The sequence below is a fragment of the Peromyscus californicus genome, unplaced genomic scaffold, assembly GCF_007827085.1.
Source record: "Peromyscus californicus insignis strain IS unplaced genomic scaffold, ASM782708v3 Scaffold_3__1_contigs__length_106647218, whole genome shotgun sequence".
NCBI classification, from domain to species: Eukaryota; Metazoa; Chordata; class Mammalia; order Rodentia; family Cricetidae; genus Peromyscus; species Peromyscus californicus.
Genome location: NW_026294551.1, coordinates 51,998,285 through 52,015,177, shown reverse-complemented (window position 1 = coordinate 52,015,177; position 16,893 = coordinate 51,998,285). Strand labels below are relative to the sequence as shown.

The window sequence follows — 16,893 nt, the reverse complement described above, 5'->3', positions numbered from 1 at the left end:
CGGTTATTGTAGTTATCCATAGTTGGTAGTTGTCCATAGTTCTCTGTGGCTGTGGTCTAGAGTGACCTTGTCCATGGACTAGAGTACAGGATACATGGGTTTGCATCCTAGCCTGACGGATACTAGCTTGTGACTCTAGACAAATGTGAACCTTTGAGAGATTCTCTTCCTGTCTATAAAATGGAACTGACCCCTCCCTTGCGGCTGTGGAAAGGGTCATTTGGGACAAGGTCTGGCCTGGGGCTGGAGCTGCAGGTATGCCCTGAACAGCAACTTCTCTGTGTTCCCCCTCCAGCTCTGCGAGGACCTCTTCTCTCGTGTTAATGTGAACCAGAACGCTCAGCTTTCCTATTCTGTGGAGGTGAGCCCCAGTCTTGGTGCAGGTAGGCAGGAGGCCTGGTACCCCTGGACAAGAATGTAGGAAAACAGTGATTAAGACTGAGGTCTGTCTCTGGAGTCAGCTTAGGACCTAATTCTGGCTGTGCTGGTGACTAATGTGACCTTGGGCAGTGATTTCAGCTTGTAGCTCCTGAGGATGTTCTTCTATGGGATGCTGATGATTAGACTCACCTCCTTGGGTTGGTGAGAGGACCAGTGGGCTAGTGTACTGGCCTTAGCACCATGCTTGCTGTGCCCGAGCTGCAGTTCACTTTGTCCTGTCCGGTGGAGGTTAGTTTCCCCAACAGCATCCCTGTCGGCTTCCTCACTTCCTATTTGCTCCTCCCGCTCAGGTGAGCTATATGGAGATCTATTGCGAGCGAGTACGAGACCTCTTGAACCCCAAGAGTCGGGGCTCTCTGCGTGTCCGGGAGCACCCCATACTGGGCCCCTATGTGCAAGACCTGTCTAAACTGGCTGTGACTTCCTATGCAGACATTGCCGACCTCATGGACTGTGGAAATAAGGCGCGGTGAGGCAGGCCTCCCTGGGAATGGGAAGGAGGGGAGCGGGAGAGGGTGAGGGTGAGGGGCGGGAACCTATGACTTTTCCTTTCCTCTCCAGAACGGTGGCTGCCACCAACATGAACGAGACCAGCAGCCGCTCCCATGCTGTCTTCACTATTGTCTTTACACAGCGCTCCCACGACCAGCTTACTGGCCTGGATTCAGAAAAGGTAGGGGACCGCCCTCAGATGATGTGATGGAAGGGGCTTGCACATTCCCTGCCCACCTGTGTTCGGTGGTGCCTCCTCAGGGCTTCCACAGCCCTCTCTGCTCTTCTGCTAGATAGTGTGTTATAACCTGCTTGCTGGCTGGTCCTTAAAGGTTCTCAGGGCAGGCCTCAAGTCCCACTGTGTCCCTTGTCCTGGAACAAAGTGAACCTATAAACATCTGTAAACGAATGAATGAACAAATGAATGAGTAGCCAGGTGTGGTGGTCACTGTTGTCTCATTTGTTTTCCTTTGTCCCCCCCCCCCCACCCCCCACCCCCTGGGTTTCTCTAGCCTTTGCTAAACATCCAGATTTCTGCTGGCTCTTCCCCTAATTCCCTTCCCATCCCTACCCACCCCAGCCACAGCCTGCTTCTTTCCTCCAACCCCAGGTCAGTAAGATCAGCTTGGTGGACCTCGCTGGGAGTGAGCGGGCTGACTCCTCAGGGGCCCGGGGTATGCGTCTAAAGGTGAGGGTGCTTTGGAGGGATGGATGGAAGGAAGCCTTGGGGGCTGTGTAGGGAGGGAGGTTGCTGATCATCCCCTAGGAACCCCTGCTGGCAAAGTAGAGGGGACATGGGTCTGACTGATAGAGGAAGGTCTCAATTCCACATTCCTCATCCTTTCTCAGGAAGGCGCCAACATCAATAAGTCTCTGACTACGCTAGGGAAGGTGATCTCAGCCCTGGCAGATTTGGTAAGCCCCGGGTCGGGAAGACAAAAGTCTCAGGAAAAGAAGGCGCCGGGAATGACTCACCCTGGTTATCTTCCCCATTTATCCCTCAGCAATCAAAGAGGCGGAAGTCAGACTTCATCCCTTATAGAGACTCTGTGCTCACCTGGCTGCTCAAGGAGAATTTGGGTGAGGGGTGCCTTCCCCAGCTTTGCTAACCTGCCATCTTCTGCATCCTACAGACTCTTTGGGCACCCTTAGCATCTCTAATCTACTCACCGTTAGCATCTCTAATCTACTCACCCTTAGCATCTCTAATCTACTCACCCTTAGCATCTCTAATCTACTCAGTGTTGTCTCACTGTTTTCCCTGACCAAGGGGTCATCCTATAAGGAAGTTTCCTGTGCTGACGTCAGGGCTACGCCCTGCCAGACCAGGGACCTCACTGACCTGTTTACCCCTGATCCCAAATACTGCTGAGTCCATCTCCCTCCCACAGGCCTGTGACTGCTCACAGGTACCTGATGTCTCCCTGACCTCACCTTTCCCTGCATTACTGGGCTTCATGATCAGCACCACAACTCTCAGCCCTATCCTACCTCAGACACCGGCCTCTCAGACCTTTGTACTGGGGCTCCCTTGATTCATAACCCAGTCTAACTTGTTTATTATTACTTGAATATAGTTAATTCATTGAGACAGGGTCTCCTGTATCCCAGGCTGGCCTTGAACTCTCTCCTTCTGCTTCCTCCTCCCGGGTCCTGGGGTTACAGTCATGCAGTCGCTCACCCAGTCCAATATGACTTCTCTTAGGCTCCAGCTCACCTGTAGTTTTCCCATCCTCTCCATTCCTAGGTGGGAACTCACGCACAGCAATGATTGCAGCCCTGAGTCCCGCTGACATCAATTATGAGGAGACACTCAGCACACTCAGGTGGGGTTTCAGCTTTGGTAGCACACCAAAAGTGCCGGGAGCTTATGGTTAGTCATAAGGGAGGGAGGGCCTCCAGCCCCGTCACAATGTCTTGAGATCTGGGAAGGTGAGCAGGAAACAGACAGACAACAGGCGTCTCCTGGGCCTGCTCTCACCACTTGTATCTTTCCTTGTCCAGGTATGCAGACCGCACCAAGCAGATCCGATGCAATGCTGTCATCAACGAGGACCCCAATGCCCGGCTTGTCCGAGAGCTGCAGGAGGAGGTGGCGCGTTTGCGGGAGCTGCTGATGGCTCAGGGGCTCTCAGCCTCTGCTCTAGGAGGTAGGGCTACTGGGGAGGGACAGCCCAGGGAGGCTCCTGAGCTCACCCTGTCTCTCCTTTGCCTTTGCCCAGTCCTGGGCTGTGGGAAGGTCCATTCACCATTAAACCCTCTGTGTGTTCAATGATGTGGACACACATCTGGAGAAGGCACTTACATCTTTTGATATTATGGAGCTGGGACAGACTTTTTCTGGACAGTTTCTCAGGGACACTCAAGACAGATTTCTAGAATGAGTAAATGGCCGATACAAGGCATATATAGCAAGTCACGAATTTGTGGTCCACACAGGAAGTTTAGAAGACACTGTGGGGAATGTGTCTTGGAGAAGTTCTTATAAAATTACAGACTCTTTGGTTAGCTTGAACTATTTAGGAGGCCTCTAGGCAGTAGGACCTGTCCTTAGTGCATGAGCTGGCTTTTTGGAACCTAGGGCCTATGCTGAGGTTTTTTTGCTCAGCCTAGGTGAAGGGAGGAGGGGACTGGACCTGCCTCAGCTGAATTTACCAGGCTGAGCTGAATCCCCAGGGGAGTCCTTGCCTTGGAGGAGATGGGAATGGGGGGTGGATTGGGGGGAGGGGATGGGTGGGAGGAGGGAGGACAGGGGAATCCGTGACTGATATGTAAAATTGAATTAATTATAAAATTAAAAAAAAATGTTTACCTGGAAAAAAAATTACAGACTCTTCTTTTTTTTTTGGATTTCACTGTATATAACCTTGACCTTTCTGTAGTCCAGTGGTTCTCAGCTTTCCTAGTGCTGTGTGACCCTTTAATACAGTTTCTCATGTTGTGGTGACTCCCAGCCATAAAATTATTTTGTTGCTACTTTATAACTGTAATTTTGCTACTATTAGGAATCATAATGTAAATATCTGATCTGCGATCCCCTTGAGGGTCTCGACCCACAGATTGAGAACCACTGCTGTAGTCCCTCCTACCTCAGGCTGTCAAGTGCTGGGATTACAGGCATGGGCCACCATGCCTACCTGTCCTTTGTTGTCTTAAGACAAGGTCTCACTATATAGTCAAGATTACCATGCACTCACTGTCCTCCTGCCTCAGGCTTCTAGTTGTTAGGATTGTAGGCATGTGCCACTATGCCTGGAAACATCAGGCTTTTAATCAACTATAGCTTAATAGTCAACAACAGGATGATTTCTAAATGTAGAGCTCAGCTTCGCTGGTAAGAATTAGTGTCCACGTTGAGTGTGAAGACCCACAGTCCATGTTAACTGGATCAGGTTCTCACCTGTGTCCAGTCTTAAGGTCCATCTCACTGAGAATAGCGTGCTGAGGGGCCCAGTGGGGAGAATAGGAGTTCTTGGCAAGAGAAGGAGGGTAAGGTAGATGACTTGTCTCATAGAGGAAAAGTGTATGGCATCTTATACTAGGGGCAGAACCCAAAGGGTGATGTGGGGCCTCTTCAGCTCAACACAGCTAAGAGCTCTCTGATGGCAGAAATGATTAACGGTGGGAAGAACGGGCAGCTTCACCTCATGCAAGCGTGAGGCTCTCCATCCCTGGGGTCTCAGCTGCTGTCATTGTCACTTAGGAGGGCCACCTCCCTGGTGGCAAGTTGCCCAGATGTCTCCTGCAGTTCTCTGTGGCCCCCTTGGCCTTCTCTTGTCTCTGGTCAGTTCCGTCTTAGCCGCCTCCTCCCTTTCTCCCCTCCAGGTCTGAAGGTGGAAGAGGGCAGTCCCGGAGGTGCTCTGTCAGCTGCATCATCTCCCCCAGCCCCAGCATCACCCTCGTCTCCTCCTCCACACAATGGGGAGCTGGAGCCCTCCTTCTCTCCTGGTGCTGAACCCCAGATTGGGCCTGAGGAGGCCATGGAGAGGCTGCAGGTGGGAAGCGAGGCTAACACTGGCGAGGGGTGGTGGTCTGGGCGCCGCTCCAACTTTATCTCTCCAAAACCAAGGCCGAAGTAGAGGAGGGAGTGTCAGGAGTGTGGTCATCTCTGTGGTAGGTGTTGGTCCAGGATTGTCCTGAACTTACCTTCTGTCTGTCCTAATGCCCCCAGGAGACGGAGAAGATTATTGCCGAGCTGAATGAGACTTGGGAGGAGAAGCTTCGTAAGACAGAAGCCCTGAGAATGGAGAGGTATGAGGGGCCTGGGCGGACAGCTGGCACCTTTGCAGGGCAAGGTCACGGGCAGCAACAGTAAGGCTGACATTTGCCTTTCCCTTACAGAGAAGCGTTGCTGGCTGAGATGGGCGTGGCTGTCCGGGAGGATGGTGGTACTGTGGGTGTCTTCTCTCCAAAAAAGGTGTGTGAAAGATTGGGCAGAGAAGCCTAGAGGAAGAGGGTCGGATGTGGTGTGGCGGAAGCCTTAACCCTCGTCCTTAGCTCCTGTGCCTCTGCCTAGTCCCTTCATCCTTTTCCCATCCCCACCTTCTTCTGTCTGTGTTATGTGGCCACCTCTGCCTTCTCCAGCCATCAGATAGTCAGCTAGAGACGTCAGTGCTTAGTAAATGCTTGTGGCCAACACTGAAGGGCCCATTGAAGATGACGGTCTCTACCCTTGAGGGACGGCAAAGCTTCGTAAAACCCAGCTCTTTACATGGGTGTGTATAGGAGTACACGCACAGAATTAGTCTCAGGATTCCCTGGGAGAGTGGCTTCTTCGGGAGAGAGGAAGAGGACCTGGGAAGCGATGCTGTGCATGGGCTATCTACCTGAAAAGTTAACTGAGCCGGGCTTGGTGGCACACGCCTTTAATCACAGTACTCAGGAGGCAGAGGCAGGCAGATCTATGTGATTTAGTGGCCAGCCTGGTCTACAGAGCGAGTTCTAGGACAGCCAGGGCTCTGTTACAACGAGAAACCCTGTCTCGAAAAACAAAAAACAAAAAAAATAGTTGTTTGTTTGTTTTTTGGATACAGGGTTTCTCTATGTAGCCCTGGCTGCCCTGGATCTTGCTCTGTAGACCAGGCTGGCCTCGAACTCTCAGAGATCTGCCTGCCTCTGCCTCCTGAGTGTTGGGATTTAAGAAAAGTACATTTCAAAAGGCTAACTCGGGACGATGACTGGAAAAGAGAGGGAGGAGTAAATGGGACCTTGATTAGGAGTGTAGGAGGGTGGGTCTTCATTGGAAGCATCTATGTGGCATGCGGCAGCTCAGGAAGGTAGTATGCAAACTCGAGCTTGAAAAAAATGGACAAGACTAAGGTGGAGAGGGGTAGGGACAATGTGAGGCTAAACAGACACAAAGCATGTTAGGCTACATGGGACTTGTTGGTGCCAAACAGGTAATGGGTGCATGGTAGAGCTTCGCTGAAGAGAAGGAAGTGAAGCAAGTGGGCCAGGTCTAGGCCAGACAGTGGGGGCACACACTTTAATCCCAGCACTCAGGAGGCAGAGGCAGGTGGATCTCCGGGTTCGAGGCCATCCTAGTCTACATAGTAAGTTCCAGGACAGCCAGGACTACACAGAGAAACCCTGTCTCAAAAATAAACAAAGAGTGGTCAGGCCCAAGTGGGCACAGAAATACTACTTAAAATGCTTCAACTGGCACGAGACTGATCAATTAGAAGGAACACTGGCCATAAAAAGTCAGCACAGCTGCCAGATGTTGTGGCACACGCCTATAATCTCAGCATCCGGGGATTGGGTGGCAGAGGTCGGAGGAGCTCAAGTTCAGGGGCAGCCTGGGCTACCTAGTGAGTTTAAAGTTAGTATGAGCTTTATAGTGAGATCCTGTCTCAAAAAAATAAAAGGCTGGCAGGGTGTGGTAGCACATGCCTTTGATCCCAGCACTTTGTGAGTTCAAGGCCAGCCTGGTCTGTGTAGTGAGTTTCAGGCTAGTCAGAGCTACAGAGTGAGACCATATCTAAGAAGAAGAAGGCTGGAGTTCTAGTTCAGTGATAGAGTGTTTGCCTAGCACACTCGAGGCCCTGGGTTAAATTCTCAGCAGGAAAGAAGCAAGAGGTAGAGATGGGGGGTAGTGGGGGTGGGGGCTTGGTACGTCACGCATACTTGCAACAAAAAGCAAGCCAGCATAGCTGACTAGTGTGTGCTGATGGAGGGATGATGTGGAAGCCGGTTTGAGCAGAGCAGGAACTTCAGTCCCACCAGAAAACCAGCCTGGCCTGTCTGGTACATGGTGCAGAACAGGCCAGGATCAGGCCCTAACTCCGATGTATTGCTCTGGCTGGTCAGTAGAGGTTCTGCAAAGAGGTAGTAGGCCCCTGGAAAGGGGCTTACTGTTCTGTGAGGTCAAGACCATCTAGAAAATTCAGCAAGCAGGAATCACTGGCCATAAAAAGTCAGCACAGCTGCCAGATGTTGTGGCACACAACATAACCTTACTAATTTTTGAGTTTTATTTTTGTTTATTTTATCTATCTGTCTGTCTGTCTGTGTATCTATTTATTTTGGTTTTTCAAGACAGGGGTTTCTCTATGTAGCTTTGGAGCCTGTCCTGGAACTTGCTCTGTAGCCCAGCTTTATTTTTATTTTTTTTTTGTATGTGTTATGGGTGTTTTGCCTGCGTGTATCTCTGTGTACCATGTGTATGCAGTACCTGAAGAGTTCAGAACAGGGTGTTGGGTCCTTGTGGGATAGGAGTTATAGAAGATTGTGAGTAGCCATGCGGGTGCTGGGAATCAAACTCCGAAGAGCAGTCAGTGCTCTTAACAGTTGAATCATCTTGCCGGGCAGTGGTGGCGCACGCCTTTAATCCCAGCACTCGGGAGGCAGAGGCAGGCAGATCTCTGTGAGTTCAAGGTCAGTCTGGTCTACAGAGTGAGTTCCAGGACAGGCTCCAAAGCTACACAGAGAAACCCTGTCTCGAAACAAACAAACAAAACAGTTGAGCCATCTCTCCAGCCCGACCTCATTATCTCATTCCTTGTTATTAGTTTGTGTGTGTGTGTGTGTGTGTGTGTGTGTGTGTGTGTGTGTGTGTGTGTGTGTAAGCATCTTTACTTGCTGAGCCATCTTGTTGCTCCTGCCCTGCCCCTTACATTTAAACATTTTTATTATTGTGTGTGTGGGCATGGACAAAATGGGTGTCGGAGCGTGTGTGCCACTGTGCTCCTGTGGAAGGTAGTGACAACTTTAGGAAGTTTGTTCCCTCTTTCCACCTTTACATGGCGTCCTTACTTCATTTCTGTTATTGTAATAAAACACCCTGACCAAAAGCTGCCTCGGCAGGGGAAGGCTTTCTTCAGCTTACAGTTCCAAGTTACAGTCCATCATGGTGGGGAAGCCAAGCAGGAACCCATGCTACTCACATCACATCCACAGAGAGGAGCAGTGGGGCAGTGGATGCACATACCCCACCTCCCCACCCCCAGCCTGTGATGCTGCTTGCATCTAGCTTCCTCCTGTCTTACAGTTTAGGATCCACTGCCTAGAGAATGGTGCCACCGGAGCCGGAACTTCCTACCTCATTAACAGTCGAGATTATCCCTCACAGATGTGTCTGCAGGAGTCTGAGCCGGATAATTCCTCACTCAGACTCTTCCCAGTTGACTCTAGGTTGTGTCCAACTGACAGTGAAAACTAACCCCCAGCGCACCTGGGTTCGGGGGAGGGAACGTAGGTTGCCAGACTTGGGCAGCAAGCAGCTTTACCCGCTGAGTCTCTCACTGGCCCTGGCTTCAGTCTTTTAACAACAGCGGTTGTGTACCTTCCCATTTTAAAGGGTACTCGATTTTTTCCCTGGAGCCGGACTATTCTGTTGGATGAGGGCGATTTATTTGAGTAAGCTTTCTACTGGTAGGCATTTGATTTTTTCACATTCTCTGGTACTGTAAATGATGCTACAATGGGTAATCTTATAGATAGGTGTTAAAAGCTGGGCATGGTGGTCCATGCCCATACTCTCAGTACTCAGGAGGTTGAGGCAGGAGAATTGTCAGGAATTTGAGATCAGCTAGGGCTACATAGACCCTATTCCCTGCCCTGACCCCCAAACAAAAGATTGTTATCTATAAGAATAGACTCCTGGCCGGGCGGTGGTGGCGCACGCCTTTAATCCCAGCACTCGGGAGGCAGAGCCAGGCGGAACTCTGTGAGTTCGAGGCCAGCCTGGTCTACAGAGCGAGATCCAGGAAAGGCGCAAAGCTACACAGAGAAACCCTGTCTCGAAAAACCAAAAAAAAAAAAAAAAAAAGAATAGACTCCTGGCAGTAGATATTTAGAGTAAAATGGTAGTCCTTTTATTTTATTTTTTAAGGCATGGTTGTTGTTGTTTTTGCTCTTTTTTTTTGGGGGGGAGGCGCCACCCAGCTCACAAATTTATACACAGAAGCTTATTCTTACTTATAAATGCCTGGTCTTAGCTTGGCTTAGTTTTTAGGCAGCCTTTCTTAAGTTTACGTTATCCCGACTACCTTTTGTCTCTGGGATTGTCTCCTTCTAGTCCTAAACACCTTTCTTTATTTCTTACTCGGTGGCTGGCTGGGTAGCTGGGTGGCTGGCCCCCGGAGTCCTCCTCCTCCTCTGGCTCCTAGCTCTCTCTTCTTTCTCCACCCAGTTTTCTCCTCCTATTTATTCTCTCTGCCTGCCAGCCCCGCCTATCCTTTCTCCTGCCTCGCTATTGGCCATTCACTTCTTTACTAGACCATCAGGTGTTTACACAGACACAGTAACACAGCTTCACAGAGTTAAACAAATACAACATAAACAAAAGTATCACACTTTAAAATAATATTCTACTACACATGGTCTCTGTGTCGCCCTGGCTAGCCTGAATCTTAATGGCTTTGAATTCACAGAAATTCACCTACCTTTGTCTCCTGGGCGCACTGGGATTAAAAATGTGTGCCACTGGCCTGGCTATTTTATTTATTTATTTATTTTTTTTACGGTGCTGGAGATTGAACCCATGACCTTAATATACTAGTGTGTGTGTGTGTGTGTGTGTGTGTGTGTGTGTGTGTGTGTACACATGTGTACATGTACATGCATGCACACAAGTCCCAGGGGTGGAGGCCAGACATCTCTGTCTTTCTCAATTGCTTCTCCACCCTCTTTTTTTGAGACAGGGCCTCTGGGTAACCGTGGAGCTCACTAATTACTTAGTCTGGGCAAACACCCTGAGGGTCCTTCTGCCTCTACCTCAACAAAGTGCGGGCGTTCCAGGCACATGGTGCTGCCCCTGGTTTTACATGGTTGTTGGAGATCCAGGCTCAGTTCCTCAGGCTTGCATGGCAGGCAGTTACTGACCAAGCCATGTCCTTCCCCCCATTGCTTCTAATTTTATTCCGTATCTCAGAATCGCTAACCAGTTCAGGTTTGTCTTTTTTTTTTTTTAATTTTTATTTTTTTTTATTCTTTAGTACCTTTATGTGTTTATTTATATTTATATAAATACAATTAGACATATTTATTTTAGATATTTTGAAACCAGAGACTCAGTTATACTATAGCTCAGGCTTGCCTGGAAGTCTCTATGTAGCCCAGGCTGCTTCAAGCCCTGACTTACACTAGTCCTTCTTCCTCGGTCTCCCAAGTTCTGGGATTGCAGACATTAGCTACCACACCCAGCTGGGGTTTAAAATTTTCATCTGGAGACTAGCTAGGTGGCTCAGCAGGTAAAGGCACTTGCCACCAAGCCTGAGGACCTGAGCTTGTGACCTACAAAGGAGGAGGAGAGAAGTGACTCCTGAAAGTTGCCCTCTGACCTTCACATGAGCACTGGGCTCTAGTGCACCCTCACATAGTTAATCAATAAACACGTATAGGTAAAGAAAAAATTTATCTATGTCACTGAGGTACCCTCTGAAAATTACAACCAGGCCCGTTTATACTCCCAAGAGCAACCTGCACGAGGCCCATTTTCCTTCACCACTCTGTCCCCACGCTTTTTCTTCTTGTCGGTTTAAGGTTTTTATGTTTTGTTTTGTTTAGGTATGTTTCATGTAGCTCAGGCTGGACTTGAACTTGCTATAGCCCAGGTTGATCTTGAACTCACTGTGTAGTTAATATTGGCTTCAACCCCGGATCCTTCAGCATTCACCTCCCAAGTGTGACAGATACAGCCATGTGCCACCGCCATTCCTGGCTTCCCTCAGACCTTTCAATCCCCTCTGTGGATCAGACTTCGTTGGTGTGATGGGTGAACAGGAGTCTTGGGATAGTTTGTTTGTACTGTCCTAGGTGGAGAGATGAACATTTCTCAGATGTTTAAAAGACAGGAGAGCTGTGAGACTTACTGGCAGAACGGGTTTGGTAGGGCTGGCTATAACATAGGAATGGTCAGGTAGAGAGTTGGGTAAAACTGTAGTTTGTCTTGGATAAAGAGTGTTAGAGAAAGCCTCCTCCTGCTGGGACCCCTGTTACCAAGCCCCAGGACTTGGTAAATCCTCAATCAGTGATTTTCAAATCCAAGTTTCCTTCTCAAGGGCTGGTGTCCTGTGGGGGTGTGGGTGGGTGGGCAGGACCTCCCTCCCCTCAGCTGGTACTGGTTGGCTCCTTGCTTATCTGCTTGATATCCTAGGCTTCTAGATAAGGTTTCATTTGAACAAAGAGTTCCTGGGCTGAGCAGAAATTGAAAAGCACTGCCCCAAATCATGTTCCCTCTCTCTAGGGATAGATCACTTTCTGCTTCCAGGGCCCATCAATGTCGGCCAGTCCCAGGACAGGGCTGACACCACAGTGTAGGAAGGAGACAGGAGTGTCCCTTGAGGCAGTTTTGGCACCAGCAGCTGTGAGGTGACAGGGAGAAGCGGGCAGGTATTCTGGACGCAGTCCTGGGCTCACACTGCAGGGTAGATTCCAGAGAGCCTTGGGCCTCTGCGCCTAGCTGTCCGCCCTCTATGCCCTGTGCTTTTTGGCCCCCATGCTTCTGCCTAACTGTTTCCATCTGGAACCTCTCTGCCTTCTACATGTCAGTGCCTTCCTTGTCCCCGAGACCCACCCCATACTGCCTTTCCCACCAAGTTCTCCGAAGCTGAGAGCTCCCCTAGTTGCCATTTGGTGGTTCTCTTTGCATATGAGTTGTTGCAGAATAGTGCAGGGGTCGACTCCCTGGGAACAAGTCAGTGAGCAAATAATCCAGGCAAGGGTGTGAGAAAGTCAACAGTTTCTGTGAGGCACTCACCGCCCCCTTCCTTTTTTTTTTTTTTTTTAAGATAGGACCTCACTATGTAGCTTTAGATAGCCTGGAACTCACTCTATAGACCAGGCTGGCCTCCAGCTCAGAGATCGAGATCCACCTGCCTCTTCCTCCTGAGTGCTGGGATTAAAGGCATGCCCGTGCCCAGGTCATTTTTCCCTTTTGTAATGAGTGGTATTTCCACACCAAGTCTTGCCTCCCCAAGTTGGCTCTGATTTCCTGACAGGACAGCCAACCATGACTGTATCTGACTCATCCCTGCCCCACCCAGAATCTCCCTGAGGTGAGTTAGAAAGCTTGTGTAGAGTGGAGACTTTCTTGGCTGGAGGGCTTAGGAAAGCTTCATGGAAGTGGCATTTGAGACAGACCCAGAAGGACATGTAGTCAGTGATTTGGGGAGGTAGGAGAGTGGGCAGCGATGGTAAATAGGGTGTGCTGGGGAGTAGGGCCATGGCAGGGCTAGCAGCTTCCTCCACAGTCGGGGGTGCAGAAGGCCTGTTTGTGGGGTGTTCAGCAGTGCACTGGACACAGAGTGGGGAAAGACCCCAGAAGGGACTTGGACGTGTGGGATGGGACTCTGATAAGGAGGAGGCCCAGGGAAGCCAGAATGTCAAACAACTCAGGTCAGATGGGAATGTCAGCTGAGAGGTCTCTGGGAAAACAATGACATGGCCATCCAGTAGTGTGGCTAGAAGGCTGGCAAACCCTGAAGTCCTGCAGGTCTGAAGAGGGATGGTGGGGAGGGGGAGTGGCGCAGCCATAGGGAAGGGTCTCTTACGGAGTGGCAGCATGTGCCGTAGAAGAGTGTGGAGGGAGCAGGTTGGGTGTGCTACCTGGAGGTGCACACTTGGGGAGGGCAGGGGTGATGTAAGAAAGACAAATGATAAGGTGCGGTGGAGGCAGGGAGTGGGTTCTGTTTCCAGCACAAAGCAGTATGGTGGTCAGCCAGGTGTTTGGAGTAGATTTTGTACTGAGATAGCCGGAAGCCAAGAAACTGTTGGATGCTCTTGGTGTGGGAGGCAGTGGGCAGGGACAGTTGTAGGAGTAAGTGGTCCTGGCCTTAGGTGAGCAGGCTCAAGAAAGCGAAGTGGCCAGGGTAGGGGGAGAGTCTGCTGCAAGAAACACATTTTCTTGTTTTATTTGTTTGTTTATAGACAGGGCCATGCTATGTACCCCAGCCTGTCCTGGAACTTGTAACCTTCTTGCCTCTGCCAACTGAGTGCTGGAATTATAGGTATACATATCATGCTTGACTCTTTTTTCGTGCGGGGGAGGGTTCGAGACAAGGTTTCTCCATGTAGCCCTGGCTGTCCTGGAATTCGCTCTGTTGTAGACCAGACTGACCTCGAACTCAGAGATCCGCCTGCCTCTGCCTCTGGAGTGCTGGGATTAAAGGCGTGTGCCACCACCGCCTGGCCCGTGCTCAACTCTTGTTTGATTTTTAAAATGGAAAGTGACACTTGGTTTTTAAATTATTGAAAGTAGTCCGTGCTCACGGAAATTCAAGGTGTAATGGAAGGTGGGGTACACCAGTCCCTGACCTAGCCCCTTCTCTTACTCTCTGGAGGTTGTAAGGTAGATTTTGTGGAAGAAGTGACGGGACTTGGGGACAGAGGGGACCCAGGGAAAATGGTGGTGCAGGTGGAATCTGAGGCGTCCAGTCAGGGAGTCTGTGGAGCTGAGGCACCTACAAAGAGGCAGGCTTCAAGGTGGGTTGCTGACTGGAGGGTGGGGTGGGTGGCGAGGATGGCTTTCTCAGCCTGGTTGTGAGGAGAGGATGCTTGTGTGAGAGCTGGGTACCAGAGATGCTCCTCAGGGCAGGATGGAGGGCGGACACACACACACACACACACACACACACACACCCGTGAGAGCAGGGTGAGCAGTGGGCAGGACCAAAACCAGAGAGCTGTCCGCTCCTGCCCCCTTGCTCCCTTCTCCTCTGTGGCCACTCTTGCTGGTTATTAGGAGCCTTGGGTCCTGACCACCTCTCCCTCTTTACCCACAGACTCCCCACCTGGTAAATCTGAATGAGGACCCCTTGATGTCTGAGTGTCTTCTCTACCACATCAAAGATGGCGTCACCAGGTAAATACACTCAGTGGTCTTCAGGGTGGCCTCCCCTTTCAGGGTGTGACTGCAGAAGGACTGGCAGGTGGATCATCGTGGTTCTCTTTTTCTGGTGGCCATTGGGGATACTCCAGATCTTTGGACGGCTGCCTCCCTGGGCGCTCTTTCTGCTTTCTTCTCTGCACACCTCTGTGTGCAGGTGTGCCCACAGAGGCCGAAAAAGGATGTTGGCTCCCCTGGAGCTGGAGTTATGGGTGGTTGTGAGCTGCCTGGCATGGGTACTGGGAACCAGACTTAGGTCCTCTGTAAGAGCAGTGCATGCTCTTTCTTAACCACTTAGCCATCTCTCCACTCCCACCCCCCTTTCTGAGACAGGGTCTTGCTTTGTGGCCCAGGCTAACCTCAGATTCAAAATCCTCCTGTCTGAGCCCCCCAGATACTGAGATCATGGGTGTGCACGCCCAACTCCTTTCCCATCTTGATAAACGGTTGAGACCCCCTGATCAGCAACCAGTCTTGGTGAAAGGCTGGTGCGTCTGGGCACCGTGGTGGGGATGGGTCCTGGGTGAAGAGTGCTTACTGGGGCGGAAGAACTCTTGGGAAGCAGACTGATGCTTCCTTAGCCCTATCACCGTTCCTTGGCAGTCCTCGCTGAGACCCTGGGGGAAGGGAAAAGGAAACCTTGCCTGACCCCACGCTGTGCCTACTTTGTAGGCTCTGGGTTTGAGCCAGGTGGTGTGAAGAGCTGCTGATAACCAAACCCCAGGGCTCAAAGCCTCCTGTAGTGAAAGGCGTAATGATGCCCACCCATACCAGGCTGGCATTTCCCCTTTGCTGCATAATGTGCAGATGTAGGACATGGTCTTAAGGATCAGGGATGCCTGGGCTCAAATCCCAGCTTCCCTGTTGCTTAGCTGCATGATCTTGGCAAGTTCCTCTCCCTGAACCCCAGCTTCCTTGTCTGTGAAGTGAGAACGGCACTGGACTCACTGATTTGGATGAGCTGGTGGTACTCGGGAGGCACTCGGCGAATACTGAACATGCTTAGAAAATGTTGGCCGTTGCTCCCCCAGGGTGGGCCAGGTAGATGTGGACATCAAGTTGACTGGACAGTTCATCCGGGAGCAACACTGTCTCTTCCGCAGCATCCCCCAGCCTGACGGAGAAGGTAATGGCTGGGGGGTGAGAGTGGAGTGGCTAAGATTGGGGGGAGGGGGGCCCGCAGTCTTGTGTCCCACACACAGAGTCCTGAGCCCGGTACTGGGAAATGAGCCATACAGAGGAGGGGTGCGTCCTCTCCCTCCGGAGCTCATGGGTAGGCAGTGTGCAGGTGGAGGGCTGGCTCTGTGCTTGGCTGGGGAGCAACTGGAGTCTTGAGACACAAGCTGCACATTGCTGTACACTGGAGAGGGAGTTGGGTAATGAGGAAGTAGACATATTGCCTTCCTTGATACTTTTTTCCCCTCCGAGAGCACTGTGGTTCTTGTGTTGGAAACCTCTGTCTCTGTCGATGGGAAATCTGAATTTGTCTCTGTGGGAGATGAGTTGATGCAGCTGTGTTGACAAAGGTTTCTGAGAACTAAAGAGACCCAGGTGTCTCTGTGGTTCCAAAGCTTTTGGGAACTTTAGCCCTTAATATAATCGTAAAGCTTTTAAGAATCCCAGGCTCTACTTAGGCCTGGTCTCACATGCCTTTAACCCCAGCATTTGGGGAAGCAGAGGCAGGAGAATCTCTTGTGAGTTTGAGGCCAGCCCCATCTACATAGCAAGTTCCAGGACAGTCGGGGCTACAAAGAGAGACTCTGTCTAAAAAAAAAAAAACAAAACAACCAAACAAAAAAAGAACCCCGGTTCTGAGGGGGAAGCTTGTTTGGCATAGCAACAAGACATTGTACAGTTTAGAGTGGTTTATGCTATTGGGGATTGAACCCAGGGCGTCAGCCATTTGCCCTCTGGACAAGCAGTCGAACCCTGAGCCCTGTGCACTACCAAGGAGTCCTTAACTCCAGTGCATTACTTAGGGTTCTCGCTGTGTAGGCCAGACTGACCTCAGACTCTTAATTCTGTTCCCTCAGCCTCCCAAAGACTGGGATTACAGGCTCCGTACCTGGCTTTCAGCACTTTTTTTGTGTAAGTGTGGTATGTGTGTGTGTTTGTGTGTGTGTATGTGTGGGAGTGTGCATATGTGTGTGTGGGGTGTTCATACTGAGGCCAGAGATTGACCTCAGTTTTCCTCCTTAATCATTTTTCCACCTTCTTTCCTTTTTTGAGATGGGGTCTCTCAGTGAACCTAAGAGCTCGCCGATACAGACTGGGTGGCCACTGGGCCCCAAAGAGCCACCTTCTGCGCTCCCCCCAGCCCTCTGGTTACATCACCACAGCCAGCTCTTATATAGATAGATACTGGGGATACAGAACTCAGGTCCACATGCTTGTGCAGGAGGCACTAAGGATAAGCCAGAGAGAGGGGCACTTGCCTGAAGTCATAGCTACGTGAGAGGCAGAGGCAGGAGGGTCACTTGAGCCCAGGAGTTTGGTGCCAACCTCAGCAATGTGTGGAGACTGTGTTAAAAAGAAGAAGAAGAAGAAAATGCCTATCATGTGGCTCACAGCTCAGGTTTAAGACATTCGGTTTCAGTTTGGTTCAGGGTCAGCAGATTGACGCAGTTGTTCTG

General features: G+C 50.6%; 1 protein-coding gene across 1 annotated transcript in view; it reads left to right on the top strand.

Moving 5' to 3' along the window:
- Kif1c (kinesin family member 1C) overlaps nt 1-16,893 on the top strand; it is a 29,447-nt gene that overhangs the window by 3,762 nt on the left and 8,792 nt on the right. Inside the window, exons 6-18 of the mRNA XM_052756935.1 lie at nt 296-361; nt 732-910; nt 1,003-1,114; nt 1,544-1,621; nt 1,783-1,848; nt 1,938-2,013; nt 2,681-2,759; nt 2,938-3,083; nt 4,759-4,928; nt 5,105-5,184; nt 5,275-5,350; nt 14,157-14,236; nt 15,292-15,386. Of these exons, the coding sequence (XP_052612895.1) occupies nt 296-361; nt 732-910; nt 1,003-1,114; nt 1,544-1,621; nt 1,783-1,848; nt 1,938-2,013; nt 2,681-2,759; nt 2,938-3,083; nt 4,759-4,928; nt 5,105-5,184; nt 5,275-5,350; nt 14,157-14,236; nt 15,292-15,386 (1,303 nt within the window). The remainder of the gene's footprint in view (nt 1-295; nt 362-731; nt 911-1,002; nt 1,115-1,543; nt 1,622-1,782; nt 1,849-1,937; nt 2,014-2,680; nt 2,760-2,937; nt 3,084-4,758; nt 4,929-5,104; nt 5,185-5,274; nt 5,351-14,156; nt 14,237-15,291; nt 15,387-16,893) is intronic.